The sequence below is a fragment of the Equus quagga genome, chromosome 19 (assembly GCF_021613505.1).
Source record: "Equus quagga isolate Etosha38 chromosome 19, UCLA_HA_Equagga_1.0, whole genome shotgun sequence".
NCBI lineage: Eukaryota > Metazoa > Chordata > Mammalia > Perissodactyla > Equidae > Equus > Equus quagga.
In genome coordinates this window covers 443,536-462,354 of record NC_060285.1, presented here as the reverse complement: position 1 = coordinate 462,354, position 18,819 = coordinate 443,536, and the positions used below count along the sequence as shown (strand labels likewise).

Sequence of the window (18,819 nt, the reverse complement as noted above, 5' to 3'; positions counted from 1 at the left end):
GCCTGGATGTAGGGAGGCTGGGCAGCACTGGGGCAGAGCCAGCAGGTCTGGGGCTGGGAGCTGCCTCCCCACAATTCCCAGAACTTGTCTCCTGCTCCTGTTTGTGACAAGCCTTTCAGGAATGCCCTCCCTTTCATCCTTCAGCTCCAGCCAGAGGCCACCTCAGCCAGGAAGCCCTGCTTCCCTCTGACCTCCTGTCACGTTCTTCACCTGACCTGCATCCCAGAGTGGGGTACCCAGGACTCTGAGCCCTGGCCACTTGCACGAGGTCATGAGGTCCAGCACAGCCCCTGCCCGGAGCCCCACTCACGCTTCCACTCATCCAGCGTGCGGTCCACGTCATCAAAGGACTCGTCGTACTTCTGGGCCTTGGGTTCATCCTCCGCGTCCTGCAGTGACTCGAAGTAGGGGTGGGCCAGTGCCTCGGCCGCTGTCACCCGCCGCTCTGCATCGAGCACCAGCATTCTCTCCAGCAGGCTCACGGCTGGGGGGACAGTGGGTCAGGCTGGGCGAAGAAGAGGGTCCCACGTCCCGACACTGGTCACTGACCCCACGCTCCCTATTCCAGTCCTACCCAGAGGGCTTGCATTGGTCAAGATTGAGGCAAAATCCTTCTTCTCCAGCTCGGGGAGGCCCTTCATGTAGTTCTTTGCCTGTGAGGGAAGAAAGGGTTGGGGACTTGCCTCCTGACCTGGACTAGCCCCTCCAGCCCACACTGAGCTCCCAACTGACTTCTACGCTCTGCAGCCTCTGCACAAAGTCTGCGGGAGGCGTCCCTGTCACCTTCATGATCTCCTTCAGCTGGTCCAGGTCTGCAGTGAGGTCAGGAGCATAGCAGGGCCAGAGAGCAGAGTTTATCCACCCCCAGCCCGCTCCCCAGGGGGTAGGATAATGCTACCCCGAGCGTGGTCCCCAAGAGGTAGGATAACCCCACCTCCAGCCTGCTTCCCAAGGGGTAGGATAATGCCACCCCCAGCATGCTCCCCAAGGGGTAGGATAACCCCACCCCCAGCCTGCTTCCCAAGGGATAGGATAACGCCACCCCCAGCCTGCTCCTCAAGGGGTAGGATAACCCCACCCCCAGTCTGCTCCCCACAGGTGTAGGATACGGTCGTTGCCCTTGAATAACGTCTTCCCTGTGATCATCTCTGCCATGATGCAGCCCACTGACCAGATGTCCACTGAGACAGAAGCCCCCACATCAGGGCTCTGTGGGCCGGGGAGGGTGGGGGGTAGGGATACACACACACAGCGGGAGAGGGGACATGGACACAGGGCATCTAGCCCACCCCGCCCTCGCCTGGCTCCCATCCCAGCTCTGCAGCCTCCCGGCAGAACAGCCACCATGGGGCTTCCTGTGAAGAAACAGGGAGGCTGGTGCAACAGTGGCCCTGAGTCTCTGGGCTTCTCACCCGTCTGTGTGTAGTGCATCCAATTCAATATGACCTCAGGCGCCCGGTACCACCGGGTCACCACGTATCCGGTCATCTCACTATCTGCCTGCCTGGCCAGGCCGAAGTCCAGGATCTGCAGCCAGAATCAGGAAGGTGGGGCAAAGAGGTTGCCAGGGAGTGGGTGGGCCAGCCTGTGGTCCAGGAGACCCCAAGAGGACTGGCCAGACCAGGGCCTCCTGCCAACACCCCAGGGCCTGAGGTCATGGCCATGGACCCCCAAACCTCCCCCTGGGTTCCTCCCCATGGCCAGTGAACCCAGCCCACCGACCTTTTTCTTCCCCTCACCCTTAGGAGCAAGTACTCCAGGGGGTCTCCTCTCCCTGCTCCTCTACTCTCTGCTGACCCACAGGACCTAGCCAGCACCTTTCAGGAGGCCACCTCGGCCCTGCCCTAGTCAGGCATGGGGGACTGGGGACACCTCCTGCCCTTCCCCTCAAGCAAATATGGGAGTGTGCCCAATGCCCTGCATCGAGTGCCTCCCCAGGGTCCATCTGCCTATCAGCTGCTCGGCAACTGCCTGGATGGCTGGAGTCTGGTCCCTCTGCTTGGGCCTGGGCCAGCCCTCCTGCAGGCCTGAGGGCCAAGGGTGTAGCAGGCAAGTGGGCAGGTGGGGAGGGAGCCCCTGAGTCCCCACACCTGACATGTACCTTCAGCTCACAGTCCTCGTTCACCGCCAGGTTGCCAGGCTTCAGGTCCTGGGGGCAGAGGGAAGGTGGCCATGTACCCCTGCCCATCAGAGCGTACAAGGGCCAGAGCCCATGCAGCGGCTGGATGTGGGAGCAGCCAGACTCGGTTAGCCTACCCCTGCACCTCTTCTGGGAAGGGTGGAGGTGCCTGGGCACCCTAAGGGTGTGTGCAGGTGTGTTGTGCACTCCCCACTAGACCCCATCGCACTCCCTTACAGGTGAGAGATGGAGGCTCCTGGGGGTTGAGCCCTTCGCACACCCTCACAGCCAGGGGAGCTCCCACCACCGCCAGGACTCACCCTGTGGATGACACCAGCAGCATGGATATACTGTGGGGACAGAGAGAGGATCAGCAGAGGTCAGCTTGCTGGGACCTCAGAGCCCCAGCCCAGGCTGGGGGCCTCTGCCCGCTCCTGCAGCCTGCCCCTCCCCCCACATACACACTTGTCCCCACCTTCAGTCCCTTCAACATCTGGTAGACAAGAAACTGGATCCGGTCCTCACTCAGCTTCTCATGCTTCATGAGCTTGCCCAGGTCAGTACCCATGAACGGCATCACCAGATAGCTGCAGGGTTTGGGGTGGGTGCAGACAGTGGGTGTCACACCCCCTGGGCCCAGGTTCAGACCTGGGAGACCCCGTCACCCGCAGCACCTGGCCTCTGCCCCTGACGTTGCCACACCAGGCTCCACCCACTAGTCCTCCAGGGATTGTCAGTCGGGTGGAGGGAAGCGAATGCAGGCAGGGGTGGGGCCAGCAGGACATTTGGGTCAGAGAAGCAGGCTGGGCAGGTGGAGGGAGAGAGAGAGAGGGGAGAGATATTTAGCACCCTGCCAGGACACTGAGGCCTGTGTGGGTCCTTGACCTTTGCAAGGTCGGATGGCAAGGAGCCTGGCCTCCCCAGCCCTTTCCAGCCGGGCCATGGCTCTGGGCCGGCAACACTGTGAGTCCAAGGGTAGTCGCCCAGGCAGCCACAGGGCAGGCTCAGCAGGGGCAAAGGGCCCTCCCTGCCACCTGTCCCCTGCCTGCCAGCAAAGGTCAGCAGCTCCAGTGACAGGTCACATACTTGGTGCCAGGGTCCCAGAGCACGGGACCTGCCGGCTAGCAAACACTCAGGCCCAAGGTTCACACCTCCAGCACTGGGGAGGGCCTGGAGCCAAGCGTGGCAGGAGGAGGCCCAGGCTCCACCTAGCTGTGCCAGTGCCATGGGCCCAGGGGCATGTGGTGGGGGGGTGGACTGTGCTGTAGTGAGGGGATGGGCAGGGTGCATGCCAACCCCCATCTGGACTACAGGGAGAGGCCTGCCTCAAGAGGGCCCCCAAGCCAACCCAGAACGCCCAGGAGCCACCCAACACCCCTCTGGCCTGCCCGCCAGCCCTGGCTGGCACTCACAAATCTGTGAAGTCATCCAGGGTCTCGTCAGGAGTGAACACATCCAGCAGCCCAATCACCTGGAGAGGAGACCGGAGCACCAGGTGGGATGGGGACAGCAGAGGGTGTGGGGGCTTGGGCACACCCCTGAGGCTGGTACTGTGCTCAGGCAGGAAAGTCCCCTGCAGCTGTCCCCATCTCCCCCCACTGCCTGGCTCTGCCCACTGGCAGCGCAACCCAGCCCTGGCACACATGCCCACAGACACAGGCTAATTTTGGATGGTGACAGCTGGGATCCTCTGGGGGAGGAGCAGCCCCAAGTCTGGGTCAGCTCCTAGCCATCCAAGGAGCTCCAGCCCCTTGACCCTTCCTCCCTCACTTCCTGTCCCCATTGAAGACCCAGGATAAGGGTGGGGACAGCCCCCCAGGGGAGAGCCAACATCTGACAGGTCCTTCCGGGGGCCATGCCTTTGCTGGAGAGGCCCAAGCGGGCAGCACTATGACCAAACCCCTGGCCCCACAGACCCCTGGTCAGGGGTGATGGACAGCAGACAGGTAATGTGACAAGTGGCCCCAGGGCTCAGAGTGACAGGGCCTCCAGGGACCCAGGGAGGCCTGCATATCCAAGCGGCTGGCAGGGGGGACACCTGGCAGAAGCCATGTACATGATGGCCGAGGCAGGAGGGAGAACACTTCAAGCGTTTGAGGAACACGGGGAGTGAGGCCAGGTGGCTGAGGCCCAGGCCAAGGAGTAGCCAAGGAGAGGCCAGAGGGAGCCCGAGCAGGATCTCACACCAGGTGAAGGTTTGGCTTTGATCCTAAGAGCCACCGAGGAAGGGCTTAAACACGCATGACTCTGAATGTGTCCCCCTGGCTGCTGTGTGAGGACAGACTGGAGTGAGGCAAGAGTGGACGTGAGGTGGAGGGACAGCTGGATGACCACTGCAGCCACCAGGGCCAGAGCCATGGGTGGCAGGGGAGGAGGGAACAGAGCAGGACATCCAGACAGGGGCCTGGGACACTGGGAGAGTGTTTTAACAAGAGGGCAGAGGACTGAACTCGAGGTTAAGGGGGTGTCAGGTTGACGGAGACTTCTGTGCCACTGTGGTACAGATGCTGCCGGAACAGCGAGGAAGGACGGGGAGAGGCCTGAGGTGGAGGGTGGAAGGGACAGCACTGGAGCCGTGGCACCTGCTCCACTCAGCCTCTCAGAGTCTCAGTCTCCTCCCAAGGAAATGGGTTCACAGTAGGCCAGCCTCCCAGCTTGTGTGTGGGGTGCCTGGAGGCAGCAGTGCTGGTTGCTGGCAGGTCCGGGGCTGGATAGGGATGGTAGGACCCACTGCACAGTGGGGTGGTGCCAGCACAGGCTGGGCCAGATCAGGGGTGGGAGGTGACTGAGCAGAAGGCCCAGAGACCCTGCTGGACAGGAGGGATGGGTGGGTGATAGTGAGGGGCGGTGGGGCAGAAACTGGATGAAGCCTGTCTGCCCTCATAGGGACAAGACCTGGATGTGACCAGGTGGCAGTGAGGCCCAGGATGGGCTGGGGTCCACTATGAATGGATTTCTCCGAGGAAGGGACAAGGGTAGAGATGGGAAGCCTGACGGAACGAAGAACCAGCCGAGGGCTAGGAGGGTGGGCATCAGCCAGGAACCGCGGAGAAGAGTTTGCTGGTGGACACAAGGACCCATTCTCTCCGGGGAGTGCTGGTGCTTCTGATGACCCAGGAGAAGCAGGACCATCTGTGGGTGCCCAGGATACCAGCCCTCATAGTGAGCCCAGAAAGGGGGCGAGGCAGGAGAGGCTCATGTGGGAGGGAGCAGAGTTCATGACTACAGGAGGAACTGCCTCAACAACCGACAAACGAACCGGCGCCCCTGGCAGAGAGGAGGACTCTTAGCAGCCAGCAGTTGCCACCAGAGAGGCCACAGCAGCCATGCGAGGTGTCCCAGGGGCAGGTCTGGAAACAAGGGAGGCCTTTCCCTGGTGGGTGCCCAGATCCGCCCCTCCTGCACTGTCCGTGAACCCCCCATGGATATGAAGGAAGTGTGTCTGTGCCCAGTGCCCTGCACCACCCCAGACCCCAAGGCTCTGAGGTGACAGACCCAGGATGCTGACTCCAACACGGTGCCTGCTCTGCGTCCCCAGGGGCCCAGCTCCTAGGGCTGAGGCTCAGGAGGTGGACCAGAGCAGAGCAGCTTCAGAAGGGGTTGGAATGTTTGCAGAAGGGGGTCTGCGGTGGGCCGCGGGGGATGCTCAGGAAGAGGGAAGAGGCTAAGTGCCCCTTCCAGGAAAACTGCTCCTCCCACCTGGGTGTCCCCTCACCTCTGGGCTCCTGGTTGGAGGCAGAGTTTGGGTGAGCCAGATGTGGCCCCAGGAAGAAGCCAGGGAACTAAGTCCTGCCCAGGGACTGGCCTGGGAGCAGAGGACTCGACTCTGGGGCAGCAGTCTCCCTCAGAGAAGAGGGGCTCCGCCCTCACCGAGTAGAAGCCCTCACCCTTCTCGGGGACACTGCCCTGACACCCGCCCTCCGCCCCACTACACAGGGGGTCGCCTAGGGGCTCGGGAGGAGGGAGACGAGCGGCGGCGATGGACACGACGTCCTGAGCCGGGCGCCCAGCGCGACTCACGTTCTCGTGGCGCATGTGCTTAAGGAGGCGCAGCTCGCGGTAGGCGCGCTTGGCGAACAACTCGGACTGGAAGGGCCGGTACAGCTTCTTGATGGCCACCTTGGCGCCTGTGCGGCTGTCCACGGCCGAGCTGCGGGACGCACCGCTTAGCGGTGGGAGGCAGGGAGAGCCGGGCCACCCCGCCCAGCCACCCGCGCGGCCTGCGCTCACCACACGGCGCCGTAGGCGCCCGAGCCCACGGGCTGCAGGTCCTGGTACACAGCGCGCACCTCCCAGGCCGTCTTGGTTACTTCTTGGCGGTAAAAGCCCCTGCGGGCGGGCGGCGGAGAGCTCATGGCGGCCCGGGCACCGCCGCGCCCCGAGGACCAGGGACCGGGATCAGCGGGCTCCCTGGGCGCGCGCCCTGGGCCCCGCGCGGCAGAGCCGGCTCCGCGCTGTCCGCCCGCCGCCGCCGGGCACTCCCGCTCCCGGCTCTTCTCTCCGGGTCACCGTCCTCGGGGCTCTCCCGACCCGCCGACCCCGGCCTGACCCAGCCCCGGCCCGCTAGAGCGCGGCCCCTCCCCTGCCTGCGGACCAACCGGTCCACCGGCCGCGCGCACGTGACGCCCCCGCCCGCCCTCGGCCCCTCCGGAAACCCGAGGCGGCCGCGGCCCGGGAGGGCCTGAGGCTGGGGGGAGGGGACCGAGCGGGAGGGGACACCGCCCCGAAGCTCAGTCCCAGCCTGGAACTGGACCGGGCGGTGCGCCAGAGATCCCGGCCCGCCTCCGCACTCAGGCTGAACCCCCGGGGCCCGGGTCGGGGGTGTCTTATTAGCAGCCCCTGGGGCTCCCGTCTCCTCCTCACCAACCACGCCCCCAGGGCGCTGGGCCCGTCTTGGGCAGCCTGAGCCGGTCAGACTTCTATCCCCAGCCCCACGCTACTGTACAGCAGCCCCAACTTCCCGCACGCCACCCCTGAGGCCCCTTCCCCCGGGCTGATCCATCCATTCCCCAGTGTGGGGTCCCCATCAGCTGCCTTGCCTGCATCCTTTCCATATGGGAGAGCTGGTTCCGTCTCCCAAACTTAGGGTGCACCCCCAACAATCCTCCCCGTGACCACTGACCCCAGGCCTCCCTACCCCAGGGAGCTGGAAAGGGTGATCCTCCTTGGGCCCTGTGCACCACAGCTCCCCTCTTCCCCCACCCGGCATGTGGGGAGCCTGCTCCAACCATTTGCAAGTCTCTCTGCCTGTCCCAGCCCCTGCCCAGCTTACTCCACCTGTTTGTCCTTCAAAGCTCAGCCTGAGCCTCTGCACTCTCTCCAGGAAGGTGTGCCTGGCCGGGACGGGGAGAGGGGGGGACCTACTGGGGCTCTCAGTGCCTCTTTACCCCTCAGTCCAGGCCCCATCCTGGACCAGATGTTGCTAGAGATCAGAGCCCGCAGCCCCTCCCACATCCCCAGCCTAGCAACCCGGGTCTGAGAGGGAGTCTGGTAACAGGATCCCCAAGGCCCCCGGACCCTCCCTCTGTGCCCTGCCCAGCTGGCCGCCATGAATCAGCAGCTCAAGCCCAGCCAGAGCAGCTTTACACCTGGGCTGCCGGCTGGTGATCCAGAGTGCTCAGGAGTCAGGGACTAGTCAGAGGAGGCAGCCCAGGGTCACTGGAGCCACAACCACCTGCACCTGTGCCCTTCATGCCCTGGACTGCCTGTGGCACTCTACCTGTCTTCTCCAGGAAGTCCCCCAGCTGGCCCCCTTATTCCCTGTCCTGGGGCCCAGAGGTCCAGCAGGGTTCCATAACAGACCAAACCTGGAGGTGGGGCATGTCCCAATTCTGCTCCCATCCCCCACCCCCACCCCCACACAGGACTTGGCCCAGCCTGGTCTCCAAGGGTTCCCCAGGACCTAAGACTCAGGAGCCACGCTGACCAGGCCCGACCAACTCCCACATAGTCTCCATTGCCTAAGACCCAGGGTTGGGGCACAGAATGTCCCTTTCCTAATCCCTGTCGGGACCGGGCCCTCCCTAACCTGAGCTGCAGGGAGCAGGAGGGGCTGGCAGCTCAGTGCCTTCCCCTTAACCAGGAAAAAAAGGAAAGGTATTTCTCCCACCTGCCCAGCCCTGGGAAAGGGCAGGCCTTTGCTTCCAGAGACCCCCAACTGTCCCCCTGCAGCCACCCTGATGACTGAGTCAAAGGGCAGTTCTGCATCTGGACCAGATGCCCAGCCTGCCCAATGAATCCCGAGCAAGGCAGCCAGTATTGATTTGAGGGTGGCCATCGTACCCTGTCCCCCTCAGAGCCCATGGAGGGGGACTCACCCCCACTCCCTACCCCTCAGGTCTGCCTGGGTTCTTCAGGGAGCAGAAAGGGTGCTGAAGATGACTGCTTGTCTGACTGGGGACCCGAGATCTGGCCAGTGCAGGAGTCTGGTGGGGCCAGGCCAGCTGGGGGGTTGACGCTCAGAGATCCAGCCAACCCCTCCAGGTGATGGGGACAGCAGGGCAGGAGGGCCTGGAGCCTGGGACATGAGCTGAGCCAGAGGGAACCCCCTTTATTGCAAAACCCTGGTGCAGGCACTTGACATTCAGACCTCCTTGGGTCCTGCGAGGTGGGAGGTCACCACCTGACACACCTGGCAGAGACTCACATCAAGAATGTCTGGAGCAGGGTCCTGTCCCAGAGGTTACTAGGTCAGTTCCATCCTGGAAGGAGGGAAGATGAGGACCAACCCACAGACCAGAGCACCCCAGCTCTTGGCTGCAGGGCCAGAGGGTGGGCAGAGGTAGAGCAGGCAGAAGCTTCTTCATCAGCGTGGGGCCAAGGTCCAGGGTCCAAGTCCAAGTCCACATCAGTGTGTGCCCTCCTCCTGGTGTCCTCAAGGTGGGAGGCCCTGTGCCCGCCAGCTCCCCAGCTGGCACTGTGCCTCATCCTCAGATACCTGCTGCAGCTCCCACACCCAAGGAGGGAGTCCCGGCTCTTGTTCGCATGGTTGCCCCTTGCCCACCTGAGCCCCTTGCATGATGCACAGTGGGATCCCAGCCCCACTCCCAACCCGCATCAGGAACTGCAGGGAGGGGAGGCAAGAGTACAGCCACCCCAATCCAGGCCTCCTGCTGGTCAGGCTGCTGGCTGTTGGACCCCAGAGTCACACACGCCTGCACGTGCCTTGAAGTGCGTATGTGCTACACGCAGCACAGGTGAACACACAGCTCCAGGCGAATTTTCTGATTTAACACGTGGTGGCTGTCCCCACCCTGCCACCCCCAGGGAAGGCCCTGCTCAGCTCTCAGACCATCAAGTCTCAGCACTTCCCAGAGTATTCCCCGGCTTCCAGGCTGAGCAGCTCAGACCACTGTGACCCCTCCCTTTGAGTCTCCAGGGGACCCTGACCCCAACCCACCACCCCCAGAGACAGCCCTCTGGGACTAAGGAGATCTGGAGACAGAAACATTCCCCAGGAGGAGCCCCTATGGCATCCAGGTCCCCCAGTGAGGTCCCAAGGGAGACCCAGGATGCTGGGACGGGGGAGAAGGACCGAGGAAGTCCAGGACACTCTGCCCAGACTCCTGCATCCATGGCTCACACACGTGCACACTTGTGTGCATTCACACGTGTGTGCAGACTCCCCACAAGGAGCAGTGTGCAGACCGGGGGGCCCCAGCCAGGGATCAGGACCGCTGGGGCATCGGGGTGTTGGGAAACACCCCTTGTGGGAACCGGAAGTCTGAGGAATAGGGGCAGGCAGGCTCAGGCCCCTCCTTGAGTTCATGTGGCTGGTGGGCAGCACTCCCCTCACTGCCCAGTCTCCAGACTGCTGGGTGGCTGCGGTGGCTCTGGGGGCTCGAAGCTCAGGACTTCCTGGTAGGTGAGCTCTGAGGGGTGAGGGGAAGGGGTGAGCTCATGCTGCCACCAGCCCAGCACCCCCACATGGCTTATCTGGTGCCAGCCACCCCTCCCAGGCCCACCATCCTCTGAGGGCAGCCTCAGTTCCTGAGCCTCCTTCCAGAGCCTGCCCTGTGCTGCCCCTATCCTCTGTGGGACACACCCAACTGCATCTCTAGCTGCCCCACCCTGGAGTGGTTTGAGTGTTGTCCCCCTCCCAGATCTCTCTGGGGAGGAACTGGAACACTTCCTTCCTGCAGGAAGCAGGCAGCATGGGGCCTCTGGAGGAATGCAGCCCTCAGGCCCAGGCTCCACCTCCCTCCGGCCCTCCGCAGGCCCACCCTTCCACTCCTCCACTGTGCGCTCCTTGGCCTCAACGCTCTCGTCATAGGGCTCGGCCTCAGGCTCGTCGTCCGGGTCGTGGTACTGGCTGAAATAGGCATGGGCCAGGGCCTCGGCTGCACTGACCCTCTGGTCACTGTCCAGCACCAGCATCCTTCCCAGGAGGTCCACAGCTGCAGAGTCGCCAGCGGGGGAGGGAGGGGGTCATTTCTGCATCCAGGGCCAGACATGGAACCCAGCCCAGACGCACAGCCCATCCTTACCCAGAGGGTTGGCTCCGTGAAAGATGCTTCTGAGGTCCTTCTGGGGCATGGGGGGCAGGGACTGGATGTATGTCCGGGCCTAGGGGCACATGGGAAGGGCCTGAGGGGGGCTGTCCACCCCCTACCTCCCCTGGCCCTAAGCCAGGTGGGGGCTTGCCTAGAGAAGCCCCCAGACTCATTCAATCCAACAGGCCTGGGCAGGGGCATGCACAGATCAGAGATCTCCCCTGTTCTCGATCTGGGGGCTCCAGTTCCTTGCTTGGCCTTCGATGCCTGCAGGACCTGGGCCCAGTACCACCCATGTCCTTGGCCAAGGCATTGTTTGTCAGTGCTGCGATTCTGCCCTCGCTGTCCCTCGTGCCAGGAATGTCTTCCCCGTTCACCTGTGTCCCCCTGAAGGGGTCAGGCATCTTCCTTGGGCTCTGTTCCACTGTGACCTCTGCCCCCACATGGTGCCCAGTCTATTCCCACACTGCTCCTTCCTCCAGAGTGCCCAGGGGCTTGGTTAGCAGGGAGCTGGTATCTGTTAACTCACATGTTCTGAGGATATCTTTGCCAGAACCTCAGGGCTGGGTGTGCCCACCACCTCCATGATGCGCTTCAGCTGGTCGATGTCTGCCCGGCTCAGGAAATGACTGCTGGCCAGGCACGGACCCTTCCTGGGCCCCCAGAAGCCAGATCTTGGGGCACTGCCCAGATCCTGCTCTCCTACAGCTGGGGGCATTCAGCCCAAGGTGGCAGGCCATGGGGCAGAGGCGGCAAGACTGGCCAAAAAGGGCCAGAGCCCACCTCCCTCAACCCCTATCCCACAGGAGGGGACCATAGCTCCACGCTCCTCCCCAAATGGGGCCAAGGATACAGTCATTTCCTGGGAAGAGGGCCTTTCCCTGGAGCAGCTCGGCCATGATGCAGCCCACAGACCAGATGTCCACTGTTGGGGGAGGGTCTCCATCAGTCTGCCCACCCCAACTTCCTCCTCAGAGAGCTGGGGGGCTGCCTGGACTGCACCAGCCCGATGGCCCTTCAGTCACACCCAGGCCCAAAGACCGCAGGCTCTTCCTCCTCCACACAGCCCTGGGCAGGGGGAGGGGTGACCCAACATGCTCGGCCCCTCTGAAGGTCTGTTTCTGAATGCTGGTCCCAGACCTTGCCTGTCCCCCAAGACTAGATACCCCCCAAAGGTCCTTGGCTTTTGGCCCCACTCCCACTCACCCTCCACAGGCCCTGGTGAGCTCTGCCTGCCCACCCTGGTCCCATAGGGCTACCCCCGTGGGTGGACATCACCTGTCTGGTTGTAGTGCATCCAGTTGAGCATGATCTCAGGTGCGCGGTACCAGCGAGTGGCCACGTAGCCGGTCATCTCCTCGTCAGCCTGGCGTGCTAGCCCAAAGTCCAGGATCTAGAGCCACCACCAGGGTTGTCAGCACCTCCCCGCAGGCCCCTCCCCGCTGCCCTGTGCCCCATGCGCTCACCCTAAGCTCGCAGTCCTCATTCACCGCCACATTGCTGGGCTTCAGGTCCTGCAGGGCAGGCGGGCATGAGCGCAGGAGTCATCCTGGCACCAGGCCTGCAGAGAACAGGCCCCGCACCCCGCGCCGCACCTACCCGGTGGATGATCCCAGCGGAGTGAATGTACTGCGAGGGGGAAGGCGGGCGTCAGGTTCCCATGCCCCAGCACCCCCAGGACCCTTGTGCCCCACGCGCCCCCCGCTACCCCGGCACCCACCTTCAGCCCTCGAAGCAGCTGGTAGATGAGGAACTGGACGTGCTCGTCGCTCAGCGCCTGGCACTTGACGATGTTGTTCAGGTCGGCGCCCATCAGGGTGGTGACCAGGTACCTGGGTAGGGTCAGGAGTCAGGACGGGCCCGCTGCCCCCTCCCCAAGCATTCTCCAGGGCCGCCTGCCCACCGGCTGCTCACACTTCGCTGAAGTCATCGATGGAAGTGGCTGGCGTGAAGACGTCCAGCAGCCCGATGACCTGGGCGGGGAGGGAAGTCAGGACTCCCCGGCCTCGCCCACAGCGACCCTCAGGGCATGCGTCCCCCGCAGGGAGCCCCCCAGCTCACGTTCTCGTGCTTCAGGTGTTTGAGCAGCCGCAGCTCGCGGTAAGTCCTCCGCGCGTGGACCAGAGACTGGAAGGGCCGCGACAACTTCTTCACTGCCACCTTCTGGCGCAGCCGCGCGTCGTAGGCCGAGCTGCAAGGCGGGCGAGTGAGGTGCTGGCGGAGAAGCCCAGCCGGTATGACCACCAGGACAAGGCCCGAAAGGCCAAGGGGCCAAGGGCGGGGTCTGCTCACTGACGCCCCTGGCCGCCTTTCCGCCACTCCTGCGCGCGCGCGCGCCACCGCTCTCCTCCCGCTCTAAGGGACCCCTCGGGTGGGGGCTGGACGGCCATCAGCAGGTGCGCCTCTGAGGGGCCCTGAACATGGCCAACGTGAGCGGCACGTGGGAGGCGCTCTGACAGCAACACTCCCACGAATCCTCTCCTCCGCGCCCCCTCGGGTGCTGCTCCTTCTCAAGAGGCAGCTCAGCCTCCACCCACCGGTTCACCCCAGCCTGCCCAGCCACAGGGGCTCAGCCTGCTCCCCCCCCCCCCCCCACCAGCCCCGAGGCAGGACCTGGATCTTCTCTTATCTGCTCATCACAATGACTCTTACCCCTAACTCAGAGCAAAGTGGGGGTGTGGGGGAGGTGGGGGGTTGTCTCTACCAGCTGGGGTGGAAAACAGCCCTTGGGCTGTTCCCAACAACCAGCCCTCCTGCTCCCCCATGGGCCAGTGGGTCCAGCAGGATCTCTGAGGGGTTCCAGAGCCGCCTAAGCCCCTGAACCCCCAATGCCTCTGAATATTCAAAATATGGATGAAAAACTGGCCAAAGGTGTTTACTGTATCACTTTTTTTTTTTCTTTTTTTTGGTGAGGAAGATTGTCACTGAGCTGACATCTGTGCTAGTCTTCCTCTATTTTGTATGTAGGATGGCACCACAGCATGGCTGATGAGCGATGCTTAGGTCCTGGCCCAGGATCTGAACCCACCAACCCTGGGACACCCTAGGACACCAAAGAGCGTGTGATCTTAACCACTACACCACCAGCTGGCCAGCCCCTTTATCATTATTTTTTTTTTTCCTTTTTCTCCCCAAAGCCCCCCGGTACATAGTTGTATATTCTTAGTTGTGGGTCCGTCTAGTTGTGGCATGTGGGACGCCACCTCAGTGTGGCTTGATGAGCAGTGCCATGTCCGTGCCCAGGATTCGAACTGACGAAACACTGGGCCGCCTGCAGCGGAGCATGCAAACTTAACCACTCGGCCACGGGGCCGGCCCCCCTTCATCATTATTTTTAACAGTGAGAAACTGGCCAGTAGGAAATGCCCAGCAGAGAGTGGTGTCTGGACCCATAGAACATCTCCCCTTGCTCAACCCCACTTCCCAGAGGTCCAGACCTTCCAACTCCACAGCAGCCTCCAACCTATCTTCTCTTCACAGGAGTCCAACAGTCACTGGCATTATCTCCAAACACACATGGTCCAGCCACTCCCCACTCTTCCACCCTCCCACTGCCCTCAGGATGGGGGCCCTCCTGAAAGCAATGCCTTTGCACAGGCTGTTCCCCCTCACTGAAGCTCATCCCTTGCCCCAAGAGTGAGTGGAGCCTCAGGCCGCCCCCCATGCCCACCCCACCCCCCAGGAGCAGCTCCTGCAGGATGTGGATGCTATCTGGGCCCAGGGCCCAGGTGGTGGTGGAGGAAAGCTAGCTCAGTGCTAGGGCATCTGTGGCCCTCCCCCTAGCCTATCACCTGCAGGGGAAGGTCCAAGTCACTCCTGGGCTGGGAAGTAGGGGAGTGACTCCTCACGTGTGGCACCAGATCCTTTTGCCGGATTGCATCCGCCCAGTCCAGTGACAGAATTGGCACTGGGTCACCAGTCCCATCAGAGGAAAGAGGGAGCACAGGATGAGGCTGTCACCTGCATCGGGCCCATGCTGAGGTGCGGGCACTGGAAAGATTTGGGCCTCCCTTGGGGAGCATGACACTCCCTGGGAACTCCCAGAAGGTGATTCTGGGGGCCGGAGGTGATTCCAGTAGGGGCTCTGTCAGATCCCCCCAGGGGGCCACTGACACATTGTCCCTGACCCTCTTCCTGCCTTTGAGGTCTTAGAGATGAAGACAGAGGCCTGTGGCTGGAATGGCCTGCCTGAGGTCTCTGACAGCTGGCAAGTGACAGCGTGAGATGGGAGGCCCCTGGGACCCCAAGCCCCGGCTCCAGGCTCAGGCGCTAGGCCATGGAAGAGTCTCCAAGAAGTCCCACTCAACTTTCTGCCAGAGCCTGGACCACACTGCACCCCCAGGGCTCCCTGCCTCCCCACCTGCATGACCCGGCAGTGGACAACAGACACCTGGCACTGAGCGCAGTCAGGCCCGCAGTGGGCTCTGGGGGGAGCACTTCTCAACATCCATACCCACCATGAGCCTCTCTGTCAACACTGGAGCTGCAACCAGGCCTCCCTGTCACTACCTGACCCTAAGTCCCCAAACCTGAGGGGACAGAGGCTCCCAGCAAACCCGGCCCACCCCCACTTCCAGATTCAGCCCTCTGTCTGGGCCCCAGGGCCTAACTGCCCAGCTGTGGTCTGAGCTCTCTTGTTTGGGGCAAAAGTGGGGCAGGGTGCAGACCCCCCTAAGGATTGTAGGGGGAATGGGAGGTGTCTCTGCTCAGGCCTACGCCCCAACCGGAGTCTGAGATCCCTTGGAAAATCGGGAAGGGAGAAGGACTCACGGGGGAGCCTGACGCCATCCTAAGCGGATTAAAGTACCCACCTAGGGCGGGGGCATCTGCCTGACCCACGACCGGGGGCACCCCGCTACGTGCTCGGACGTTGAGGGCCCCAGGAGACCCGCCCTTTCGCGGGCTGTGACGCCGCAGGATTCGGGCCCGGCGCGGGACGCTTCGGGTCGGACGGGGAGGGAAAGACGACCCCTCTCCCTGCCCGGGAGCGGCGTCCGGTAGGAAAGTTTCCTTCACGCCCACCTCCCCCCATTCATTCCTCCGGTCCGCATAGGGCCGGGGGGCGGAGGCAGGGGCAGGCCCCTCCCCGCGCCAGGAACCCAGCGCCGGGCGGGGAGGGGGCGCGCACTCAGTCCCGCCCTGGTCCCCGCCCCACCCCGCCCGCCCCTACCAGACGGAGCCGTAGGCGCCGGAGCCCACCGGGCGAAGCCCCTGCAGCCGCTGCGGCACCTCCCACACCGTCTTGTTCAGCTCCTGCCGGTAGAAGCCGGCGCGCGGGCCCGACATGTCCGGAGTGGCCGCCGCTCAGCCCGCGCCCCGCCCCGCGCCCCCGCCCCGCGCCGGAGCCCGAGCCGAGCGCTCGGAGGGCGGTGGGAGGCGGCGGCGGCGGGCGGGGCGCGGGGCGGGGCCGGGGAGGGGGTTCCCAGAGCCAAACGCGCGGCTTCCTGCTCCTGCGAGGCGGCGGCCAAGCGGAAACCAGCCTTCCCTCCCTCCCCCGGGCGGTCCCGGCGAGGATGCGCCCCCACTGGGGGAGGGGGCGACCAGGGTCCGACTTACCGCCCCTCCCGCTTCCACCTCCTGGGGTCCACGCACCTCCCCCTAGGTCCGCCCGCTATCTGTCCTCCGCCCGGGCTCCTCTGCGTCTCGCTGGCCTGCGCTCCCCGCGCCCTCCCCTGCTGGCCGGCGCCGGCACCTCCCCTCCCCGCTTTCCGTCTCTGCACCCCCTCCCTCCGCTTCCTCGGGGCCCTGCACTTACGCCCCCCTCAGCCTGCTCAGAATCTTGCATCCCTCCTTCCCGCCACTTGCTCTGGGCCCTGCACCCGCCCTCCCCCCACAAGTCTGCGCCCTCGGAAATGAAGTAGAACCCTCCAAATCAAAGAAGCCACGGGCGAACCATGGGATCTATTTTTCACCAACATAGAAAATACCACCTGATAAAAACTAGGCCCTTGGTTGGATAGGCCCCTCTGCGGTGGGCAGGTGGCTGCGCCTTGGATCCTGGGCCAGCCTGTCCTCCCTTTCCCGCGGAGGCCCTTCCGGCCTTGGCGGTGTGGTTCGCCCCCTGGGAAACCCGCGGTCTGGCATCAGCCTCTGCAGCGGCCTGGCCCTTGCCTGCGCTCGACCCTCGCCGCCTCTTGGGAGAAGCATGACCGCCGGCCAGGCCTGGGGACCAGCCCTGTCAGGACCAGGGACAGCGGCGGCGCCAGCGGGCCTTTGGGGTGTTGTGCCCATAAGAAGCTATCCATAAATGGGTCCTCTTGGGTGCCTGATACCTTCCCTTCTTCGGGGACAACTCCCTCAGCTGCCACCTCTTCAGGAAGCCCCCCTGACTTGGAGTACTGGGGAGCCCTCTAGTCCGCAGTCTCAGTTCCAGGGGCTGCAGTGCCTCCCCTGCTGCACTGAGTGGTCTGGAAGTTTCCATTCTCACCGGCTGCTCTCACTGAAGTGGCCGGGATGTTCCCTACTTCAGCGAGACAGGCTATCCTCGTGTCCACACTCTAGGCCCGCCGGCATCTACTTTTATTTCCCACTTTAAAGTGACAAGGGTTCGGAGAGAGCACTGCCCCTGGAACAAACGCCTCCCCCGACCCTCACCCTCTGGGAGCAATGGTGCCCCTCCCAGGAAAGCAGAACATCAGGCTCTGAGCTGCTCGACCTACTTTTTTCGAAACTAACTAAAACCTGAGTTTTTATGTGAGAATCCCCCGATTTTTAAATATTGGCAACAAAATTAAAATAAAACATGTCAACAAAGTACTGGGCAAACGGACACATCTGCCAGAGAACCCAGACCCTGGGGCGACGGAGAGGTGAGGTAGGAAGCAGGCCACCCTCACCTGACCTTGGCCAGGTGCCGAGCCACCCTGGCCTCAGTTTCCCCTCTGGGAGCCAGTGCCCTCTCCTGCAGCCACTGGCTCCGCGCCTCCTGGAGGGCCCTGCCTGGGGCGCCTTTCTCTGGCAGGCCAAGGTTTTGTGTGGAGTTAATGGAGCGGTAGCTAAAGGGTGGGGAGGGGGCGGGAGCACAGCCTCTGGCAGTGGGAACCCAGCCTCGGCGGGCTAAGGGGGCAGAGCGCCTTTGTCAGCGCTGGAGGGAGCTGCGTTCCCATGGTGACCAGCCCCGCCCCTTCCTGGGCTCTCTCCCGGCTGCAGCGGGGGTGTCTGCTGACCCCAGGGGAACCCCGCCCAGCCTCCCGCACCACTGCCCCAAAATCCCAGTGGACAGTGGTCAGAGGTGCCCATAGGGAGCAGCCTCTCTGCCCAGCTCAGTGGTCCAGCAGAGCGGAGACCTTCCCTCATCACTCAGCAAACCTGCCCTGGGCACTCAACACCCCCAGCCCGAGGCACACAGGTCCCTCTGGCGAGGAGGCTGTGATCCTGCAGGATGTGACCAGGGAGAGTTTCTCGTGGAGATGAGGGTGGGAGGGGGCACAGAGCCGGGCCGTCGGGAAGTCCCCTGGAGAGATGACACGCTGCAGCTGGACCGAGCCTGCAGACAGTCCTGCCTTTCAAGGACTTAGCTGGACTTGACGAACAGAAAGGAAGAGGTGGTGGAGGGCTGTGGCAGGCTGGTCGGCTGAGGCCGGGATGTCAGATTTTTGTTCTCGGGGTGATGGGGAGCTCTGCTGGATGGATGCTTTCACAGCATCGTCCTGGCCACAAAGTGAAGGTAACCAAGGCTGGGTGAGAGGACTGAGCCTGCAGAAGCGGCTGGGGTGGAGCAGGGAGAGGAGCCGGCAATGGCAGGCCCTGCAGGTGTGAGGAGGGGGCACGTATCGGGGGCTGCACAGAAGAGCTTCCTATTGGGGCCCAAGCCTCCCACCCCTGGTCTCCCTCCACCCTCTACTGTGATTCACTGTCAGCCCTAAGTATCAGGACCCCACCCCTTCTCTCCATGTCCACTGTCCCCATTCCAAGGTCCGAGCCATCCCTTTCCAGCCCCTCACTGGTCTCCTGGCTGCAGTTCTCCTGAGGGCAGAATGAACTTCCTAAAATGCTAACCTGGCCACATCGTGGGAGGCAGGCAGCCAGGTGACTTGGTCAAGGTTCCTGCTCTTAATAACCAGGTGGGGAGGGAATGGCCTTGGGCTGCTTTCTTGGAAGAAAAGGCAGCCCCCCCCCCCCCATTCCTGCCTCTCCACCCTCCCACTACATTGGAAGGAAAATGGGAAGCAACAGGAAGGCCTGGTCTGTCAGATCCTGACCACTCCA

The 18,819-nt window shown here is 63.4% G+C and overlaps 2 protein-coding genes across 3 annotated transcripts in view; both read right to left on the bottom strand.

Moving 5' to 3' along the window:
- MAPK12 (mitogen-activated protein kinase 12) overlaps positions 1–6,727 on the bottom strand; it is a 9,098-nt gene extending 2,371 nt beyond the window's left edge. The window contains exons 1-11 of one of the 2 annotated variants that reach the window (XM_046646777.1): positions 6,350–6,726; positions 6,140–6,269; positions 3,532–3,590; positions 2,595–2,706; positions 2,440–2,469; positions 2,102–2,149; positions 1,413–1,527; positions 1,110–1,181; positions 733–812; positions 575–653; positions 311–484 (exon numbers count right to left, since the gene is read on the bottom strand). In XM_046646777.1, coding sequence (XP_046502733.1) covers positions 311–484; positions 575–653; positions 733–812; positions 1,110–1,181; positions 1,413–1,527; positions 2,102–2,149; positions 2,440–2,469; positions 2,595–2,706; positions 3,532–3,590; positions 6,140–6,269; positions 6,350–6,474 — 1,024 coding nt within the window. In that variant the 5' untranslated portion in view covers positions 6,475–6,726. Of the gene's footprint in view, positions 1–310; positions 485–574; positions 654–732; positions 813–1,109; positions 1,210–1,412; positions 1,528–2,101; positions 2,150–2,439; positions 2,470–2,594; positions 2,707–3,531; positions 3,591–6,139; positions 6,270–6,349 lie in introns of both variants that reach the window. The other variant, XM_046646778.1, reaches the window with a different exon arrangement.
- Positions 6,728–8,649: 1,922 nt separating this feature from the next.
- MAPK11 (mitogen-activated protein kinase 11) lies at positions 8,650–16,007 on the bottom strand. Its single transcript, XM_046645922.1, has 12 exons — positions 15,782–16,007; positions 12,673–12,802; positions 12,526–12,584; positions 12,332–12,443; positions 12,211–12,240; positions 12,078–12,125; positions 11,890–12,004; positions 11,465–11,536; positions 11,141–11,220; positions 10,606–10,684; positions 10,342–10,515; positions 8,650–9,990 (listed from the first exon to the last, which is right to left on the bottom strand). The coding sequence occupies exons 1-12, from the start codon at positions 15,895–15,897 to the stop codon at positions 9,911–9,913; spliced, it is 1,095 nt and encodes a 364-aa protein (XP_046501878.1). The 5' UTR covers positions 15,898–16,007; the 3' UTR covers positions 8,650–9,910.
- Positions 16,008–18,819: the final 2,812 nt, after the last annotated feature.